A 20,323-nucleotide genomic window follows, 5' to 3' on the forward strand; every position below is an offset into this window, starting at 1 on the left:
CAGTGGAACGACTTTAGTCTCCTCCCCGCTTTCTTCATCACAGCTTCAATCCCATTAAACTCTTCATAATGTGAGCAAACCACGTGTGTGCTGAGGACTGTTGCAGTGCAGACGCAGCTCGAGCACACTCAAAGATGGCCTCCAAACTAGCCCACTGTGGATAAAGACTCACAGGGGGAGTGTGAAGATTAGCAGCCTCACTGTGTGTGTGTGTGTCTCAATTTAAAATTTCAATCCATCTTTATTTATACAGCGCCAAATCACAACAACAGTCGCCTCAAGGTGCTTTATATTGTCAGGTAGACCCTACAATAACAGAGAGAAACCCAACAATCATATGACCCCCTATGAGCAAGCACTTTGGCGACAGTGGGAAGGAAAAACTCCCTTTTAACAGGAAGAAACCTCTGGCAGAACCAGGCTCAGGGAGGGGCGGGGCCATCTGGTAACAAAGCCACGCCGTGGATATGCTCACATGTTTGTAACAATAACTTTAATTTCCAAAAATAAACAGAAGCATGAAGAATGCATTTTATTATCAAACAGATCTGGAGCCAGCTGTACGTGTGATCCAAACAGATATGAAAAACTAGCCGGGACCAAACGAATATTTTCACCAACAACAACTCTGACATCAGATGTGATGGTGCAGCTGGGGTGTTTTTGTCAGAAGCTTAGAAAGCACCTAGAAAAATGTGCTTGTGCGAATGGGTGTGAATGGGTAAATGCACAAGTTGTGTAAAGCGCTTTGAGTGCTCAGAAGAGTAGAAAAGCGCTATATAAGAACCAGTCCATTTACCATTTAGCTGATGTCTGAACACTGGGAGCCAGTCAACAAACCCAGGGTTTATCTGGGAGTGTGTTCACATCAGCTACACACAAAAATTAATGTATAACATCATAATCCAACGTGTGCTTGTGTGTGTCATACCCGCTCATGTTGTCAGGCGAGCAGGCCGAGTTGTTCCCAGTGGACACACTGGTGTCCATGCTATCCGAGCTCTCCAGGCTCAGGGTGTCGTACGGCTGCTCCCCGGCCGACGGGGGCTGATGGTGCAGGATGGAGTGATGAACCAGAGGAGGGGGCCCCAAGGAAGTGTGGCTCAGCGCGGGGCTGTAGGCCATGATGGGGGAGTAGGAGGGAGACGGGGAGGACGAGGTCATGAGGTGAGGCTGGGAGCCGTGGAGGGCCTCCCACTGGCACTGAGCCTCGGCTGCTGCTCTTTGCTTGAGCTCGGCCAGACGGCGGCGCTGCTCTTCGATCACCTGCTGACCTGGAGGGGGGAGGGGCAGATACGGTGAGTGTTTGCGGTCTGAAGACGGAACAATGACTCGAGTGTGAGCGGGCCCGTTTGTTCAAAGAGCTAGCTGTGGAGGACATCATTACTCAACACGTAAAGGAGACTAGCACCAGCCCACAACCTACAACACCAGATTCATGCACCACACATACAAGTATGTGCTCTCTCAGTAATAACAAGCTTGAGGAAAACTACAAAAACCCACAAAGTTGAAGCAAAAGTGTCCGTCCAACATCCTACATTTGGAATGAAGCTGCTGCGCAACGCGCAACACATCTGGCTCCAAAACAGGAGCTTGCTGAACACTGAACATGCAAAATTTATTCTCCAGCAGCAGGAAGGTTCATGGAAGATTGATGGAAGAAGAAAGAGGATTCAATGTTACACACAAAGAAAAAGATGAAAAGAAAGAGGCGTTAATGACACACCAGAGAGGATGAAGAGGGAGGGAGGGGAGGGTTGGCTGGAGACAGGGTCTGAAATGAACCGCAGCCACGTGTCGAGTCCTGTTAAATGTTACCTTTGATGGATAAATCAACAGCAGCTAGCTGGCAGAGTGGATCTCATTTGAGATTAGCCTTGAATTCTCTTCTTTGAAAGCAGCCAGGCTGCTTCGTTTATGCGGCCCAAGTCTAAAGCTCCATCTTTGCGTCCCCATCAGCAGACGCAGAGAGCAGTACCTTTGTGACAAACAGCTGATTTCAGACCCTGCCTGTGATTTACAGAGAGCAGCTGAGCAAACGCAGACGGCTTCTGCGCAGCCAAACACAGAAAGCAGGAGAAGTGAGCGACTCCTGGACGCGCTGCTCCATCTACCTGCTGAGCTTTCCTCTACGGCGCTCTGTCTGGAGGTCTGGGGCTCTGTGGTGCAGCAGTCACAGACACAAGATAGGCAGACGTGAGAAAAGCTGACAAATGTGACCAGCTCCGCTTTGCAGCCCAGCAGCCGTGGGTGGCAGCCAGCCGAGCTAAAAACACCAGACTGCTTTGCTCTGATCCATTTAGTCACACGGCACTGACGCATTAGGAGCACTGATGCCCCCCCCACACACACACACGCACACACACACACACACACAGCTGAGTGAAGAAAAGCTAGCTTACACACAGCAAGTTAGCGAGAACCTGAGGAAGCAGCACAGACAGAAGCACAGACGCCTGATACACACCAGGCTGTCTGCTGTTCACCAACACAGCGACAGTTTACTTTTGATACAAGCTTATTTCCATATTATTATCAGTATTATTATTATTGTTAATGTTATCGTTACTATGGTTACCAGGTTCTGACGGGTCGCTTCAGAGCATACGTCTGCATTTGTGACCCATTTATAAATATAACATTTTTTAATAATACTGTTAGTCAGTGAGAGCACACTTGGAAAATATAAGACAAATACATATAAAACTAGTGAGTCAGCACAACACAGCAAAGCTCGGATCTCTCCAGGACCACAGAAACCTTTGGACTGACTGATGCTTTGAAGGAGGAGCACAGCTGTACAGTACACCCCAGCTGCTGCCTCCTTAATGAAACCACACTCTAACGTACAGAGTATAGAACAACATATACGAACTGCTTTTCTGTGTCTCAGATTTAACCTGCAAACACTCAGGAGGTCCAGACTCCAACACTGGGAACCAGTGACCTGGACAATAAGACACATGCACAATAACTATGAATCCGTGTGCTTCAGAGCAGATGTCATTTATTGGCTATTAGTGAGTAACCAACTCGTGTGATGTGTTAGCAGTGAGCAGTTACTGACACCGAGGTCGGCCGGTTACCTTTCTGCTGCAGAGCCAGCTGCCTCTTGGTCTCGATGTCCTGCAGCGTTGCAGCCAGGTTCCTGGGGAGACTTCCGGTGCTGCCGACCGCCAGCAGGGGGCTCTGCTGGGTCAAACAGACGACTGTGATTGCAGTTCATGAAGATTTAGGCTTGAGTAAAGGCTCGCAGTTAGAAACCAACAGCGTACCTTGGAGCCTGTGTTGCGTCCTAGCGTTGCTGCTCCATGCTGCAGGGGGGAAGCAGAGCCGGACTTAGGCTGGTGGAAGGAAAAGCCGGGATCGCTGTCCAGCTTGGAGCGGAACACCTGAACCAGGAGCACGTGCAGGACGTTAAAGGCAGATATATATATATATGACAAATGTTTTTTATAGAGCAAAGCTGGAACTGAATGAGCTGCATGTAGAGTGTGAGTGTTTCAGAGTGAGCGGTATGATCCTGCAGAGTCGTCGGTTCAGACACAGCCTTTATTTCAGAGCCGTACCAGTTTGGTCTGTTATTGCTGTGAGCTGACTAACTGGATGACACCAGCATGTACTGGTTGCATTAAATATAATATAAAGACTTGTTCAGTGTTTTTAATGAAGACCCTCCTGCTGACAGCTGTTACTGTTAACTCTGCTGTCAGTGAGTCCCAACAAAACTATCAGAACCAGCACACACGCACACACACACACACACGCACACACACGCACACACACGCACACACACACACACACACACACACACACGCGCACACACACACACCTACAATAGCGGCCTTGTCCTTCCACTGAGCGTCTCTTTGATCAGGCTCATTGAGTTAATGCTGCTCTCATGTAGTGTAAGACGATCTGTGCAGAATGACTTAATGTTCAAAGTAATGGCTTGAAAGCATTCAGGCTTCACTCGAGTGTGATTGAAGTTTTCTCTGGTCGTTTGCTACCAGCAAACACAACTTCAGTCCAAAACGTTTCACACCAAAGGAAACACAACGAGCACAAATCTGCACGTTCTTCAAACAGTCGTGTTCAGAGCGTGGACTCGTGTTTATTGGTGACGCAGCTCGTCTCTGACTAATGAGCAGCTGAACTCTGTTTTTGAGCTGTTTCTGGGAGGCTGGAGGAGCTGTCACTGCAACGTTTTCATCTCATGTGAATGAAGAATTATTAATAATCAAAGAGGTTTTCTTTCCTGTTTGTGTGAGCAGATGACTGACTTTAAACACTCTGTTGTACTGTAGGTGTGTCCAGCCTGCTTTCATTATCTTTAAGAGGAGAGAAGACGACGCAGGTCTGTCCGATCCAACTGAGGACCTGTACACAGACGTGTGTCTGTCTCAACTCTGTCCACAGCATTAAGCTCAAGTGGGAGTGGACTCCAGTCCAGTTCCTGAACTTCTCAAGGACAGTTAAAGCAGGATCTAGATGGCAGGTCTTGTTGTTGGATGGATCCACAATAACCTGAGTGCCTCCTCTCACCTGTACGGTGAACGTGTTAACCACCACACCACAGAACCAGTAAAGCAGGTTTATTAACAGCAGTTCGACTATCTTTGGTGACACTATTCATTCATTTATTGTGAATATCTTCACTGTTGTTATCAGCACCAGCCCAGTGCACTCTGGAAACTAAAAGGAGGAAACTGAACTGAACATTAAAAGACAAAACTACTGAAGAAAGATGCCTCACTCTTATTTTGAAAGTTCAGTGCCTGCTAACCAGCACTAACCAAGTTCTTTCCACCTTAAATGTCCACCTTAAATGTCCTGACCAGCTGGCACCTGAGGATGAGAAGGAAGAGGAGGAGGAGGAGGAGGAGGAGGAGGTGGTGACCACCAGGAGAGGAGCCTGTTTCCCGTTTTCTACACTTTCTGATCTTTCCTGTGCCGTCTCCATTTTAATGAGGTTTTTACTGCTTCTAGTTCACATATTTAATGCTTGTGTTTAAACTCATTTTATCATTTCGTTTATATTTCAGAATCATTTTAGCTTACGTAGCTATATCGTTCTACTTGGTGAAGGCAGTTGTTGGTATCAGGGGACGCACACTGCAGTTGTGTTACAGCAGACAGAAACAGCACAGCAGTGAGTGCAGCAGCGTGAGGAGGAAGGAAAAAGCTTGTACCTGCAGCACAGGCCTGCGGCCCGACAAACATCTGGCTGGCAAAGAGGGAGGACAGAGGTGGCTGGAGCCAGCCATCAGCTCCTGGTACCACTGCTCTAAGTCTAGCTTGGACAGGTGAGGCCTGCAGCCTTCAGACTGAAGCAGCAGAGAGAGAGAACAGGAGGGACGAAGGGAAAATGAGAAGTTAGAAAGCCATCAAAGACGTGGGAACAGGACAGAAAAGTTTGCATCCTACACGCTAACAAGCTGTTAAAATAAAAACAGACTACAGTCACCAGGGCACGTTGTTCTTTTAGCCTCCAGCTGAAAAACCTGTTTTCTGTGTTTAGGTCCATGCTCCTGTTGCAATGATTGCAATCATCCCACTAACTCAGCTGTCACTGGACACCATCATCCTGAACAGACTCGGTGCTCCCATTACTGCGGAGGGCTCGCAGCAGCGACACACGACGCTTACGTCGCACTGCTGCTCCTGTTTTATGACTTCATCTCCAGGTGGGAGCGAGCAGATAGATCAGCTCATTTCATCACACATGCTATAAATATGATAGCTGACATGAACATAGTGAGCGTTCCACTGCAGCTTTTAATGCAGTCTGTGACTTCAGGCAAACCTGCAGTGCAACAGACAGAGAGGCTCAGGGATACAGAGACCATCTCCGCTTTACAAGAATACGATATGGAGCTGTGGACAGGAAACACGGGCAGGAAGTTATCCATGTTCAAGGCTGATCACAGCACGCCGCACAGCCTGGCTCAATTTGTTGTTTTCAGGTTTCATTTCTGCACCGTGGGCGGAGGCGGTGTGTGGTACAGAAAGATGACATGATTATCCATCAGCCCATTTCCCTACACGAATAAAGATCTGTGACTTTTTGTTAATGAAACCCTGTCAGACTTGTAGAAATATGTTTTCACTTAACATCAGGACAAAGCTTGTACTTAGACACGACTTTATATTTCTATTATTATTTCTTAAGTAATAAAGCAGGCATTACTTTGGGGTCACATGCCAAACCCACAGGAGGAGGAGAGGGAAAGACAGCACACACCTCTAAAGAGAGAGGGGGGAAGGAGGCATGAGGAGAGGGGAGGCAGGAGAAGGTGGGGTCTACTGCTCCGGGCTGCAGGGGCTGGCGAAGTGGGGAGGTAGGGGACGACTCCACCTTTGGCATCCCATACATCTGATTTAACTGGCCCACTGTCACATAATCCTTCACACACACACACACACACACACACACACACACACACACAGAGGAGAAGAAGAGGAGACAGAGGAGGAGAAAAACGATCAGCAGGACGAGAGCAACAGGAAGGAGACGCAGCAGAAGCAAGAGGAGCAGTTCTGATTCCTCATTCTGTGCTTTCACATCATAAACTGACGACTACAGCATTCATGGAAACATACAACACGTGGGCGGGGTTAAAGCCCAGCTCAGCAGCTCCAGCACAGGACCAGGTGCTACAGACAGACAGAGGCTGATACACACAGCCCAGCACATCCACCCACGTTTCTCCAGGTTAGCACTGATGTGTTTCTGCTTCACAGTTTCAGATGCAAGTCTGGATTCAGCAGACAGACACCGTCTACGTTTAAGACCAGGTCTCTCTCTTACATTATGAAGCACCGTGGTTGTCATTTGGAATTACGTATTTAAAATTGAATTTATTTTCATGTAAATTGTTGCCTTTGGTTACGTAATAAAGGATTTATGTTCCATATTATTTACAAAGCTAATGCTACAAATTAAACGATCCTTCCCTCGTTAGAAATCTGAAGTTTTATTCTGTAGCATCTTTAATTTGCAGTAAAAAGATTATTTTTTTCCAAACAGAAAACTGCACATTTATAAATACTGCTTCAGATTTGGGTGGGCTTATAAATTGCTTCTGTCCAACACGTGTCACTCATGACATCATGAAACCAACAGCCTGTAACAGCACAGCTTGCATCCATCTTTGCATTCAGTCTGTGAGGATTACATGAAATCAAAAACCACGTGTTCATTGGATTTCTTACTGATACCTAATCACCAATCCAAGCATGCATGTCTCGGTCCGAAGCTAAACGTCCCTGAGCTGCAGCAGCAGCAGCGCTTTGACCAACCAGCAGAGGGAGCAACGTGACATGGAACTGGGAGTGAGCGACAGACAGGAGAGCATAAACTTAGAGTCAAGACAGGAAGTGATGGTACCTCACAGGCGCCAGCCAGCACAGCATCTACGGCACACGAGCGGCCGTGCGAGCCGGGCTTTTCACGGTGGCCGCCGCTGCCGCCGTACATCTTACACACGTCCGACAGCTTCACGTATTCCTGGGCCGCAGCCGACAACAGACAGGATGAGAAGCGGTGAGGACAGCGCCGCGCGGTGCCGCTCAGACACAGCACGTGGACAATCACACACACGGACACACGGGCGCAGAGCCAGTACACAAATCCTTCATGGTTTTTGTGACACCTGTTCAAACCAGGCTCGTTCATGTCACATTAAAAGGTGCACAGTGCGTGATGACACAGAAGCACGCCACAACAGAAACAGTGCAGCTGCTGCCGTGAACCGGCGCCACATACATAAACCAGGGACACGTTGGCACAGGTGATGCAGTGCTGAAATAAAAAGGTTCAAACTGGCCGGACAGCGGCACACTACAGCTGGAGCCACAGGGTCACCAAGACACCGACACAGCAAAGGGAAGCACGAGACAGCAGCAGGGCATCATGCGGGGGGTCAGTTCAGTTACCTCTGTAGGGCTGCTGGGGTACAACTGACAGGGAGGGGAGGGGTGTAAGTAGGAAGGAGAGGCTCGACAGAGGGAGCGCTGGGAGGAGCGGAAGTCCTCCAACAACAGGTGGGCCTCGCTGATATGGAGCGCTTCCTGTTTCAACAGTCCAGAGGTAAAAGTTTGAATCTCTACAGAAACGTTTCTGGGCTTCGATAAAAGAAAAACAGAAACCAATAACAGCAGCAGCAGCTTTCCCTCTGTTACAGGTTTAAAGGGTTTAGTGACCATCAGGCTCGCCACACTGCATTAAAGGCCCCTCTATAAGGAGTCATTGGTATTAATGACTGATGACCAGTGTGAACAGCAGTATCTGTATCACTGCTGTATCAGCGTGTACACCAAATAACAGGTCAGTCCCCCAACCTGGTTATTACTGCAGAAAATCAGCTGTTACTTTGGGACATTCAGTGTTTCTAATTTACAGTTGTTACACTAACTTAGCGTCATGTCAGCTGGTGAAGTCATTTGGCGAGCTAGTCAACCAACATTTCAATTTGCTATCTCTAACTTTCACAGGCTGAAGTCTGATTGATTTCTTAATGTTAGCTTATCAAATAATCTGAAAATGGACAGATGAGTGAGCAGATCAGCTCCAGGAGTTTGGACGAATTGTTTATTCTGTATTTACATTTTGTTCTGTAGGACAGCTTCAGTCCATCTACAGCAGGTCTCACACTGATGAGCTGTGGGTCTCTGCTGCTACTGTCCTCTCACTGGAGACACTTTAGTGTTCAAGGAGTACAAAACAAACAAGAAAACCACAAATATTTCCTGAAATGTTTGGTTTGTTTTTTCAAATATTGTATAACAGGACACAGTTTTTAACTAACTGAAGTCTTTCATTGACCAAACAAACACTGGTCCTCTCTGTCTGTGCACACACGTAGCAGCAGCGCTGCTCTCAATGTTTACCAAAATCAAACTGCAGACATGAGTTTGAGAGTCAGTCACTGAGCTAACACAGCATGTTTGTGCTCTCTGCTCATATCGCCTTCATATTCAATCAGTTTTGGGATTTTCAAAGAACTTATTTTACCAAAAAAAGTAATTTCAAGGCACAGACTGATTTATATTTCTTCACGTCAACATACGGGCCGGATACAGGGGTAACGTGGGCCGCGAGTTTGAGACCCCTGATCTACATTATCGCCAGAAGTTAGCCAAAGACTGATTTGTTCTCTCAAACCAAACCTGCCCAGACTGACTGTAGTTTTCCCTGATGGGAAACTTCCTGTTTGGGGACGCAGCCTCATTGGATAAAGCTGTTTCTTCTGGCTAACATTAGCTGCCCTGCTAACATGGACAAATTCTTGCTAAGCAGATTAGCACCTAGCAACATTAGGTTGACTGCTGTCTATCAACTGTCTGAAGTTTATGTTGTCCTTATGTTGACCTCGTATTATAACCTGTGCTGTGCTGCCAGCACGAAAAAACTAACTGACTGGACTGCACAATCCATTCTAATGAATTAAAGCTTCAAACCATAGAAATGGTTCAGCCTCGAGTCTTCTGTAAGTTAGATCTAAGATTAACAGCACGTGTGCACAGCAGCACATCACTGTGAGGTAAATATGGAGGGAAATCAGCTGTGAGCCTTGTTTTTTCAGACCATGAACACAGAGTGAATGCATAAACTCAAAGCGTCTCACCTCCCTCATGGCAGTGGAAGACTTGGGGAAGCTCTTTCCTCCAGTCAGACTGTGGTATCTCTTCTCCAGGGCTGACAGCCTCTCCTTCTCCTGGACAATCAAACCACATTGTTAGGAGCCAAAACGACACTTTGGGTCACAGGTTATTTCGATGTGTGACATGGTTCGTGCGTACCTTCTGGAGCATCTGCAGTGTGAGCGTTCGGTCTTTAGCCAGCCGCTCACACTCCTGAGCTGCCTGCAGGCCGAGCTGGTTGGCCTGGTTCTCCAGAGCCGACACCTTCTCCTACACAAGACGACACAAAAGTCGGTGCTACTGGTTGTGCTAACATATGGTGCACCTGCCCGTAGGTGACATGACGCGTGCTACCACTCTAGTGCAAACAGGCATTTCCTTTGTGCCAGTCTCTCTGGGAACAAGTGGTGCAAAGATGGTTTTCCCCCTTTATGTCAATCATACATTTTTAAGAAATGATTCACACAATCAGACTGTGATCAGTCCCACAGCATCAGGTGTGACACATTCACAGAGGACTCCCCCATAATCGTGCTACACGAGCGGACACCAGCAGGAGACTGTGTGTCCTCACCTTCCTCTTGGCCACACTGTGCTGGTACTCGGCTCTCTCCTGCAGCAGCTGCTGGCTGATGGTTTCTCGCTCTTCCTCCAGGCTGCTCTCTCTCTCCAGCTGCTGAAACTCCAGGTCCTCAAACTTTTTAGTTCCTGCTTCCAGTGCCTCTCCATCCTAATCACACAACACCAATCATGATCTCACAAACACAAACATTAATGTTGTAATTTTAAAGCCCTGCTCACTAAAGTGCTACCTAACAGCAGAAATGACTGGTTTTTGGTCTCACACACCTGGGGAGCACTTTTAAACTTATGTTGGTTTTCCTGGCTGAGCTGGTCCAACATGAACGTCAAACATTCAAACCTGCTGTTCTCACTATGCATAAAGAACTTATCCTGACACAGTGGCACCCGCAGCTCATGAGACATTCCTGATCCTAAATGACGCAGCGACATTTCCATAAGGAGGCGAAGAGCAGGAGCATGAATCTGGTCAGGGCCTAGGTTAATTGATTAGTGAGCAGCATTATGTGAGCCATGACAAATGACAGAAGAGATGCAGATCAGATTCACACATACAGTGGAGTGGAGGCTGTATCACATGACCCGTATTTGAGCTAAATGCATCCCTAGGAGCTGCTCCTGTAGCGTGGAGGAAGGACAAAGCACGCCAAAACTTTAATACTGAGGCTTCAAAAAGTCCAGAAACCAAGTGTGACACACTTCCACAGAAGCACTGAAAACCTAAAAACAACCTTTCTGTACAACTGCTGCAACAATGAGTCTGCAAAACCTTTGGAGTCTGTTATACAGACTGGGCGTCCACGGCTGTGTGGGCGTGTGGGTGCCCACGGCCCACATTTAGCAAAAATACATTAGCAAATATTTAGCTTGGTTAGACTTTATTATTGTTACTTAATTATTAACACTCTGACTGTCAAAGTGTTGGCTGGGGTTTGTGATCGTTTGCTTTTTATTATAAAACAGAGAAAAGGAAACATTGGGAGGAAAATGCTTTTCTTGGCTGGTGTTTTTAATAAAATATATCAATAAAGCATTTTCCTGTGACACACAGCTTTACGAGCTCCTGAGCTGTCATCTGCAGCAGAGTGGTGTTACAGCACAGATACCAGCAGAAATATGATAGTTTTGCCTGGTGATTCAAAATTATGTGCGCGCCCAGAGGGTTTACCAAGATTTGGCCTCGGTGTGAGGAATTAGACACTTTATTTTAACATATGTCAACAATCTGTATCTCTAAGGATGCCTCTTTGAGTCAGAGCCATGAAGTATTAGGTGCTATAAAAGCAAAGGTTGTGGGTGGGATGGACTACAGTCAGGAGGTGGGAGGGATGGTCTGGGTGCTTCTGATCAACTGACGACCCACCCTTTTGAGCTGTTCCTGCAACTGTTCCCGCAGGGACTCGGGACAATTATGAAGCTGGTTCTTCAGCTCAGCGTAGCCCTCCTGGAGGCTCTGCAGAACCCGGCGCTCGGCCTCAACATTAGCCCTCTCCTAGAAAGACACGACACACACCCACACACAGGATGGATGGACGATAGGAGACAAAGACAGAAACACACTGCTCAAAATCCACGCCATGCAAATCAAACGCTGTAAGGTGTTAGCAACAGACACAGTCACAGATTTTAAGGCAGTCCACAGGAAGTAGCAGGTACAGCACCTAATATGAAATACTTTAATATTTCAAACATCAATAAGCTGCACAGAAGTTTCCACAAAATGTATTTGGCAGTGATTGAGCAGAGAACATTCCCACCCGAGGCCTCCTGGGTGCCTTTCCAATAAATACTAACCTTGCTGTTATTGGCCGTGATGAAGCAACAGTGGCTTCAGAACTTCATCTTCTAAAAGTGGATTTCTACATGGAAAAAGGTCCACTAGGACTCTACAGACACAGAGTTTACAACTACCTACGAGAAAGTTACTAAATGTATCTTCTTTCCACTTCCTGCCTTTGTAGTGAAATGCTGTATGTGCGAGTACAAAGATGCCACCTACAGGATCCAGAACACACTCGTACATTCCCTCCTCTGCTGGTGGAACATCTTATTAAAGGTCCCGAGCAGAACCAAGCACTACAGAACCAAAACCTACACACAGGCCTCCCTCGTCAGAGGGGGAGGAAAGAGGCGCGCACACTGTGAGTGCAGAGGAAGCAGAGGGAGGATTAAGGGTTAACGATGGCAGTTAGTCAGCTGAGTGAGACTGGAGTGCACAAAGACAAACCCTAAGGCAGAAACATGCAACAGGAGACACTGAATGAGGCAAATCAAGTCTTTTACTAAGCCCCTCACAGCATGGATCCTCTATCAGTAAACAAGGATGCTCAGAAACACCGACAGTGATGACCCAGTGAAGACTGAAAGCACAGGGAGTGAGTGTATCTGTGTGTGTTTAACCTCTGTGACCTCGAACTGAAATAAAACTCTGAAGCTCGTCCGTCCGCCCCGCCCTCCTGATTACTGCTTCATGTACCTTGTCTTTCTCTCTCTGGATGGCGCTCTCCAGCTCGTCCAGCTTGTGCTGCAGCTGAGCGATGATATCTGTTTCCGTCTCTATCTGGTCGAGCTCTGCTTGCCTCTCGCCCTGCAGTAAGGCGCGCTCCATCTCAGCCTGGAAGGACAGCACAGTGACACACAGTGGGACCAGCGGGCTTTGAGACGAGCATCATCATAACGATGCTGCTCTTCTTAGAGCAAACGTTATGAAAAGACGCTGGATGTCACCAATTCCCATCAGCATCATCCACTGCTCTACCTCTTGTTTGGACTCTTGGAGTTGCTGCTCCAGTTCTGTCAGCCGGGTTTTGAACTCGTCAATCCGAGCCAGAACACGGACCCGCTCTTCCTCCAGGTAGCCCAGCTCCACACGACCACCGCTGCCTGCGCTGGAGGAGTCCTCGTGCTTCAGACAGAAACAGAGGGGTGAAAACATAAAGCATCAATCCCAAAGGATTCAATCCTGCCACAGATAGCTGTCCACGTTCATTCAAAATATGTAATCAGTCAGGAAATCAGATAAAAGATGGAGAACAGAGGAAGACAATTAACTGAAGGCACAAACAAAGAAATGAGCCTCGTGCAGGATCCAGTGCAAGGTTCTCATCACCAACAGAAACACAAGCAATACGAAAGCAGATAAACTGCTTCACATTACAAAGAGCAGGGTTCGTACGCTTTTTTCAGGGTCAAATTCAAGCACTTTTTAAGCACTTTCAAGGTCCCTTTTTAAGCTTTTCCAGCATACAGTTGCAGCAACTGTGACGTTCACTAGTAGAACTGACACACAAAACAACGACTACACTACACACTAACTACACAAGACAACACACTAACTTGAGACTCCAAACATGATAAACGTCACAAATCTCTCACGTATCAAAACTCTCACTCGCTCTCTCTCTTCCCAACAACCAAATACCACATGTTGCCGTATCATTTTTTGATTGGTCGACATGGTACATTTTTCCACCAATAGGGAAGGAGTGTTTTTTCTTTTTTCACTCACAAGCAAAGCGTGTTTGCTAGCGCTCTCCATAAACAACGCCGTTTTTACCGTTTCGTCCCGGAGTAAACGCCACTGTTTTATTCAGAAACCCCCCAAAAACATCGGTTTTACGTGACCTATCAACACAATTTAAAAACTGGTATATAGTTTGAAGTCCGCACGTTAGACCCAAGTTGAAATGGAGACTCTGGGTCCGTCGACCCCAGAGGGTTAATCAGAAAGCCTTAAGTTAGCTAGTTATGTATCGGGCTAATGTTTAAAGCTTTCACTTGAGTAAATTAACTCATATTACTGCTAAGTAATGTTAGCTAAGTTCACAGCATATTCCGTAATAGCGCTGCCATACTGCATCACACTCAGTGCATTTCAATCATTTCTCCAGCGAGTTTGATAGCTAGCAAAATAATAATCATAATTTTAAAAAAAAAAACAGCATGTGTAACGTACACGTACTGGAAAATTATTTACTAGCACTCACCTATCATGCGACTGGAGAACGCAAACTCCGCCATTGTTGTTTTCCATCAAACACTCATTAAAACAGCAACCTACAGGTATGTTAGCGCACTCATCCCCGACTGTCCGAGGGAGGGGCGGGGTCACATATTGAAACAGACGCAAGGCAGCCCAGGCGGGGAAATTTTGCTTTTGCGTCTCATTTTATTTCTCTATCTGATAAGCAGTGTTGGGTAAGTTACTTTAAATTAGTAACTTAGTTACATTACTAGTTACTTCAAGTTACTCGTTACTTTCAAAGTAACTAGTTACTAGGGAAAGTAACTTTGGTTTTACTCAGAATTCTCTTGTTAATGTGTTGCTTCTGTAACTGGATACCCAGCAAGACTGTCAGTCTTCTAGCTTGCTTACTTGCCACAAGTGCACTGTGCCACCTACCAATAGAAAGGAAAAAATAATGTGCACATTTCCACGAGAGAAATCCCACGCCTGGACCGTCGTTGACCGCCGCCATGATTCTAGCCTGCTTTTTACATCCAACACAAAAACTGCAGTCGTGGTGCTTTTGATTGTACTCAGAACTTGGAAATTCTGCCTTCTGAATAGGAAGATGTAGGTAACACCAGACTGCAGATGAGCTGCATACAGAGCTGGACTGGGACAAAAAAATCGTCCCGGGCATTTTGACTAGAGACCGGCCCACCATTATAGGAAAAATCATAAAGCCTTTGAATGAAAATAAACACTGTTGTGACAGTGATGTACACTGTTCTGATGGTATATATGTATCAATCTATCAATTGTTTGTTGTAAGACTCAGATAATTATTTTTTTTTTTTTTTTTTTTTTTTTAAAAGCGAGACATTTTAAATGAGAATAATAAAGAAAAGTATTTCCTTGTGCCCCCCTTTCCCTGTTAATGCCCTACCTGGCCCCCTGGCAACACTTTGCTAGACCCGCCCCTGCACAGTTACCAGCTGTCAGCTACTTAGAAAAGGATCCTGGTGTTATTTGTCTCTCAGAAACAGTTCATAACTTCCCTTCAACTCATTCATGTCACCTAAAAGGTAAACCTGTTTCTCCATCACCTGTTCAGCTCTGATGATTCAGTAAGGACATCTCCTGGTTTCATCTGCATGTTTCCCTCTCACCACATATCCAAACCGACATCATGACCAGCAGCTTTACAGCTGTGGCTCCAGCAAACATCAGCTGATACTAGAAATTAATATTAAATAAATTCTAACAACAGCTGATCAAGCTTAAACGTGCTGCTGTTGTTTAACGCGACATCCGCTGGTTTCCTCTTTCTGGCGCAAAGTGGGCGATAAACAAACAAGAGAGAAAAGCCGATCAGCTGATCATTGATCAGTTTCGTGATTGAAGTAGAAACAGGAGAGAATGAGAGAAGAAGAGGCAGCTGTGCAGCTTCAGCTTTGTGTCTTTTTCATTGTAGCTGAAGTCCGGGACAAACTGTGTTCCTTTTCACCTCAGTACGAAACGCGTAATATTTTCTCTGAATACCAGACGATTCTGTTTTTTACGGGACGGTTGGCAACTCTAATAATTAACCGTATGAACAAAATAAAGTTCAACATCAGTAACATAGCACCCACACAGCTGTATAGAAACTCCGTCATGCTAGCTAGCACGCAGTACGAAAATGTCAGCATACCGAAAATAAACTCCACCTAAACTTGGTTTATATCTGACCCAGATAGACTGCAGGTCATAACTTCTTACCTGAAGTTCAGTTCACCTGACACGTGGACCGGCGGCCGCTTCGGGTCTCTCCTCTTGCCTCCCTTTTCCTTCATCCACCTGCTGGCCTCCACCACTTGCTAATGTTATTGAATCTGTGGAAGCTCCACGATATCCACCACACGAAGTAACGAGTAACGAGCCTATCTAAATCCCAGTAACGAGTAACGCGTTCCTGGTTTTGGCATAATAACTAGTTACCGTGCTCGTTACCACAATAATAACGTAGTTACTGTAACGCGTTACTTAATAACGCGTTAGTCCCAACACTGCTGATAAGAAAACAATTCAATCAGATAGCTACTTATTGTGAATGAAATACAGTTACATTTTCAAGCACTTTTAAGCACTACATCTGAAATTCAAGCACTTTTCAAACCTTGAAAAGACGACATTAGAATTCAAGCATTTTCAAGGATTTCAAGCACCCGTACGAACCCTGAAAGAGAAGCTAAGTGGAGTCTTGTGAAGATGAAAGCCTGATGCAGCACAGCCAAGCGCATCATTTGCAGCTGCATGCAAAGACAGCATGTGAAACCAGCGTTCCCTCTGACCTGTCTGTCTCCATTGTGCAGTGTGGATGCTGCGCTGGGAGCAGGAGACGTCCTCACCTCCTGATGAGTGCTCTCTGTGCTACTACACTCCTCCTTCAGGTTCTCCTCGTCGCTCTCCCTCTGTCTCTGTGCTAGACGGAGCGTGTTTGAAGACGCCATCCCTCCTGGCGCGTTCTCCAGACATCCTGGGAATCCCAACCTCCCCGAGCACAGCGGATCCAGGCCGGTGCCCTCTCCTTTGTTGTACTCAGCACAGAGGTTTAAGATGGTCTCTAGTCGCTGTCTCTCCTGTGGCGAGCACACAAGGAAAGGAGGACATGAGATCAGGGCTGCACAGGCAGGAGTGACTGAAAACAGAACAGACTGGTAACAGACTCAAACAGCTAAAATGTAACAGCTTAGCTGTGACGACAGACACACTGATGTGTTTATGCACACGGCAGCCAGACTCTGAACAGCTGCTCGGTTCCTGACTGTAAAGGTGCAACTGATATTATTCTTATAACTAAATAATCAGCTGATTGTCTTTATAATCAACTGAGATGAACTACTGCTGACTTTGACCTTCTCGACCTCTTTACAACAGGCCTAAGCTGTTGGGGCCTCCCATGATGCACTGCTTCTTTTACACTGTTTACACACAGTTCCGTGTTATTACTTTATTATTATTAACCAATCTCTGTCTCTCTTCCACAGCATGTCTTTATCCTGTCTTTCTTCTCTCACCCAAACCAATCACAGCAGATGGCCCCGCCCCTCCCTGAGCCTGGTTCTGCCGGAGGTTTCTTCCTGTTAAAAGGGAGTTTTTCCTTCCCACTGTCACCAAAGTGCTTGCTCATAGGGGGTCATATGATTGTTGGGTTTTCTCTGCAGATCCTGTTACTGTAGAATCTCTGTGGTACAACATAAAGCACCTTGAGCTGACTGCTGTTGTGATTTGATCCTATATAAATACATTTAGATTGAATCATTAACTCGCAGACGTGAAGCAGAGACAAACTATTCTTCAGTTGGTAGCTGTTAAGAAATTTGTCCTATAACTCGGAAAATTCTACAAAACTATTGTCATCGTCTGCGAGTCGCCCGACTAACTCACCGGACCGGCCCTGTGGTCTGACTGGTTCACCTATCAGTACATAACCTGGAACAAACTGGTGCCAGTTAGTGTTGTAGCCTTACACTCATTAACAGTCTCACTTGTGTTTTATGGATTTTAGGATGTTTTTAAAATAACCCGAGCAGGCCTCGCTGTGGTGGTAACTGTCAAGTCTTTTTATAGTACTTCATGTCTTCCATGAGTCCACGTGCTGCACAAACATGGATCCACCTTAGCTAACAAGTTAGCACTCCACCCTGTCATTCAAAGACGGCCGTGTCTAAATTAGAAATGAACAACCGTAATGCTAAAGGTCGCAACAGAAAGTCCACAGTGGGTGGCATCACTGTGGCTGCATCCGCTGCACAAATCTTTGATGTGAACACAGGCTGGGTGGTGACATATTAAAATGAACACAATACATAATCCAGTCCACTTTTTTTTGAGCTCCCCGGCCTTACATTAAACAGCTAGCACTGCTTGAAACAACACGGCAGCCTCTCTGTGTGATCGCCTGCAGTCAGCTGTCACTGTGTGGGGTCAGGTCACCCACCCAAATATCTACTGCCCTCTGCTGCAGACGTGCTGTCTCCGAGGGCGGCAGGCGGCAACAAAACACCAACCACTGTTTCACAGATGCCTTTAGCTAAAGCAGCTAAATGCTCACAACTCCAACCAATCTTTTATCAAAAACCAACTCAGTGACACACTTTGTGTTCTTGTGATCTCATTCAGACCCGATCTGGAACACTTGGCAAGCCGAGCTGTTTTCAGCCACATTAATGAGCTTTGGTGCATCTTTCCCCCTCATACTGCAGTATGAGCATCTGCATGATTAGGAGCTACAGCCCCCCCGTTAGTGTTAACCTGGAATCTGGGACCAGCTTAGCTTGTAACTGAGCGAGTGGGAGGACGAGACCCCTCTGGGCTGTGGAGCAGTGTTGCACATTCACCAGAAAACTTCAAACATGTCCTTGCAAGTCTAAACCTACACCAGTCCTCCCACTCAACATCTGCTTGAGTCTACACAAAGGTTAGACAGTTCGGGGTCATAAGCTGTCTCGATTTAGTCAAGAAATCGTCTGATCTGACTGCGAGCCAACCTGAATGAGGAGCAGCATCACACAGTTTTCCACATCAATCAACTTCAAACTGGGCCTAAGAGATGCTCTCAATCAGCTGTGGACAGATTTCTGTGAATCCCATTTTCTGGGTTTGTTTCACAGAAATCCCCCACTTGTGTCCAAGTCTGTCTGCAGACGTCTTTAGCAGCTCTGAGGCGTCTCTGAGCTGGCTGAGAAGGACGGAGGTGTGTTAGACCTCAGGTCAGTGTGTTAATTAGAGCCAATATTAGAGACAGTAACAGCAGCACATTTACAACATGTAGAGCTTTTAATTTGGACCTGGCAGATGACTACGAAAGATGTCCCAAGTTTAATGAATGCGCCAATAAAAGAACTTCTCCTACTATTAATCTGAAACTGGTTTTAAAAATCTAATGTTGGGAAAAGAAGAAGAAAATCTGGGTTTACTTGCTCTCATGATGGACACATAAGCAAAATCAGACAAACACCAAGTGCCAACAGCATGGCTGAAACACAGACTGTAAGAGTCTCCGACACGCCGTAACAACACGCTAGGGCTGGGCGATATGGCCCAAAATTCATATCTCGATATTTTTTAGCTGGATGGCGATATAAGATATATATCTCGATATTTCTTTAAAGCCATAAAGTAAGAACAAAAAGAGTTCTTAGTCACACTGTGTCCCAGATGTCACACAGACACTTTTATTAACATACAGCGCAGATGTACAAGAAAAAATTACTCAGAAATAAATTATCAGCATTTATTAATAATGATCCATAAATAAAATAAAAGAATGTTGTTGCTGTTGTGCATAACAAAGAGCTCACAATTGTGCAGTCAAAATGTAAACTAAAAGACCGATTTCGCAGCTGCGCTGTTCCCAAGTTCTACTGCGTGACTGACAGCCTTGAGTTTGAAATCCGCTTCGTAACCGTGTCTCTTACAGGTGCCATTTGTGCTCCTTATACGCACACAATACGGTAATATTACGTTAGTCGTGTCCAAATTCATGGGCTGCATCCTCCTGGGGACTCGGCCTTCGCGGTCTACGTTGGCTGGGTTCTCATGCAGCCCATGTATTTGGACATGATGTCACGGGAGGGGGCCACGCCCCCTCCCGCCATGACAGTAGGCCAAGCAAAACACACGGAAGCGTCAGCTATGGTTCGTATATGCTGTGTTGTCGGTTGCAACGGTAGATCACACGACAGGGAAGGCAAGAAGCTGGAAAATGGGCTCTCTTTTCATCGTTTCCCCTCCTGGAGGCAACGGGAGGGATCTCATGTATCCGATATTACTAAACGAAGACGTCAGGCTCAGACGAGCGGATATCGAGTTCCCTGCCATCCCCAAACGAGAGCAATTGCCCATCTGAGAATTCATGTTGAGCGAGTAATAGGTAGATTGCCTAACAAGTTCAAAATGCTACACACTACAATGCCAATCCGTTTACTCATATCATGTGAGGGTGAAGACAACACTGCTTGATAAGATTGTTAAGGTTTGCTGTGTTTTGGTGAATATGTGCCCCAGTGTGGTTGTCAAACCAGCGCCAAATGAAACTTGCTCTTGTTGAATATTCATAAAACTGCTGTGTTGCATGTACAGTTCATTGTAAATAACTGTACT

General features: G+C 46.2%; 1 protein-coding gene across 15 annotated transcripts in view; it reads right to left on the reverse strand.

The window, feature by feature from the left end:
• The window catches only part of phldb1b (pleckstrin homology-like domain, family B, member 1b), a 129,892-nt gene that overhangs the window by 9,523 nt on the left and 100,046 nt on the right, over nucleotides 1–20,323 (reverse strand). For 7 of the 15 annotated variants that reach the window (XM_025898329.1, XM_025898325.1, XM_025898332.1 and 4 more), the window contains 14 exons: nucleotides 16,510–16,797; nucleotides 12,989–13,135; nucleotides 12,707–12,844; nucleotides 11,594–11,722; nucleotides 10,223–10,378; nucleotides 9,808–9,918; nucleotides 9,633–9,722; nucleotides 7,942–8,076; nucleotides 6,248–6,409; nucleotides 5,196–5,330; nucleotides 3,279–3,395; nucleotides 3,090–3,192; nucleotides 2,118–2,162; nucleotides 932–1,274 (listed from right to left, as the gene is read on the reverse strand). In XM_025898329.1, coding sequence (XP_025754114.1) covers nucleotides 932–1,274; nucleotides 2,118–2,162; nucleotides 3,090–3,192; nucleotides 3,279–3,395; nucleotides 5,196–5,330; nucleotides 6,248–6,409; nucleotides 7,942–8,076; nucleotides 9,633–9,722; nucleotides 9,808–9,918; nucleotides 10,223–10,378; nucleotides 11,594–11,722; nucleotides 12,707–12,844; nucleotides 12,989–13,135; nucleotides 16,510–16,797 — 2,099 coding nt within the window. The remainder of the gene's footprint in view (nucleotides 1–931; nucleotides 1,275–2,117; nucleotides 2,163–3,089; nucleotides 3,193–3,278; nucleotides 3,396–5,195; nucleotides 5,331–6,247; nucleotides 6,410–7,941; nucleotides 8,077–9,632; nucleotides 9,723–9,807; nucleotides 9,919–10,222; nucleotides 10,379–11,593; nucleotides 11,723–12,706; nucleotides 12,845–12,988; nucleotides 13,136–16,509; nucleotides 16,798–20,323) is intronic. The other 8 variants (XM_025898327.1, XM_025898330.1, XM_025898328.1 and 5 more) reach the window with 8 other exon arrangements.

The sequence above is a fragment of the Oreochromis niloticus genome, linkage group LG14, assembly GCF_001858045.2.
Source record: "Oreochromis niloticus isolate F11D_XX linkage group LG14, O_niloticus_UMD_NMBU, whole genome shotgun sequence".
NCBI classification, from domain to species: domain Eukaryota; kingdom Metazoa; phylum Chordata; class Actinopteri; order Cichliformes; family Cichlidae; genus Oreochromis; species Oreochromis niloticus.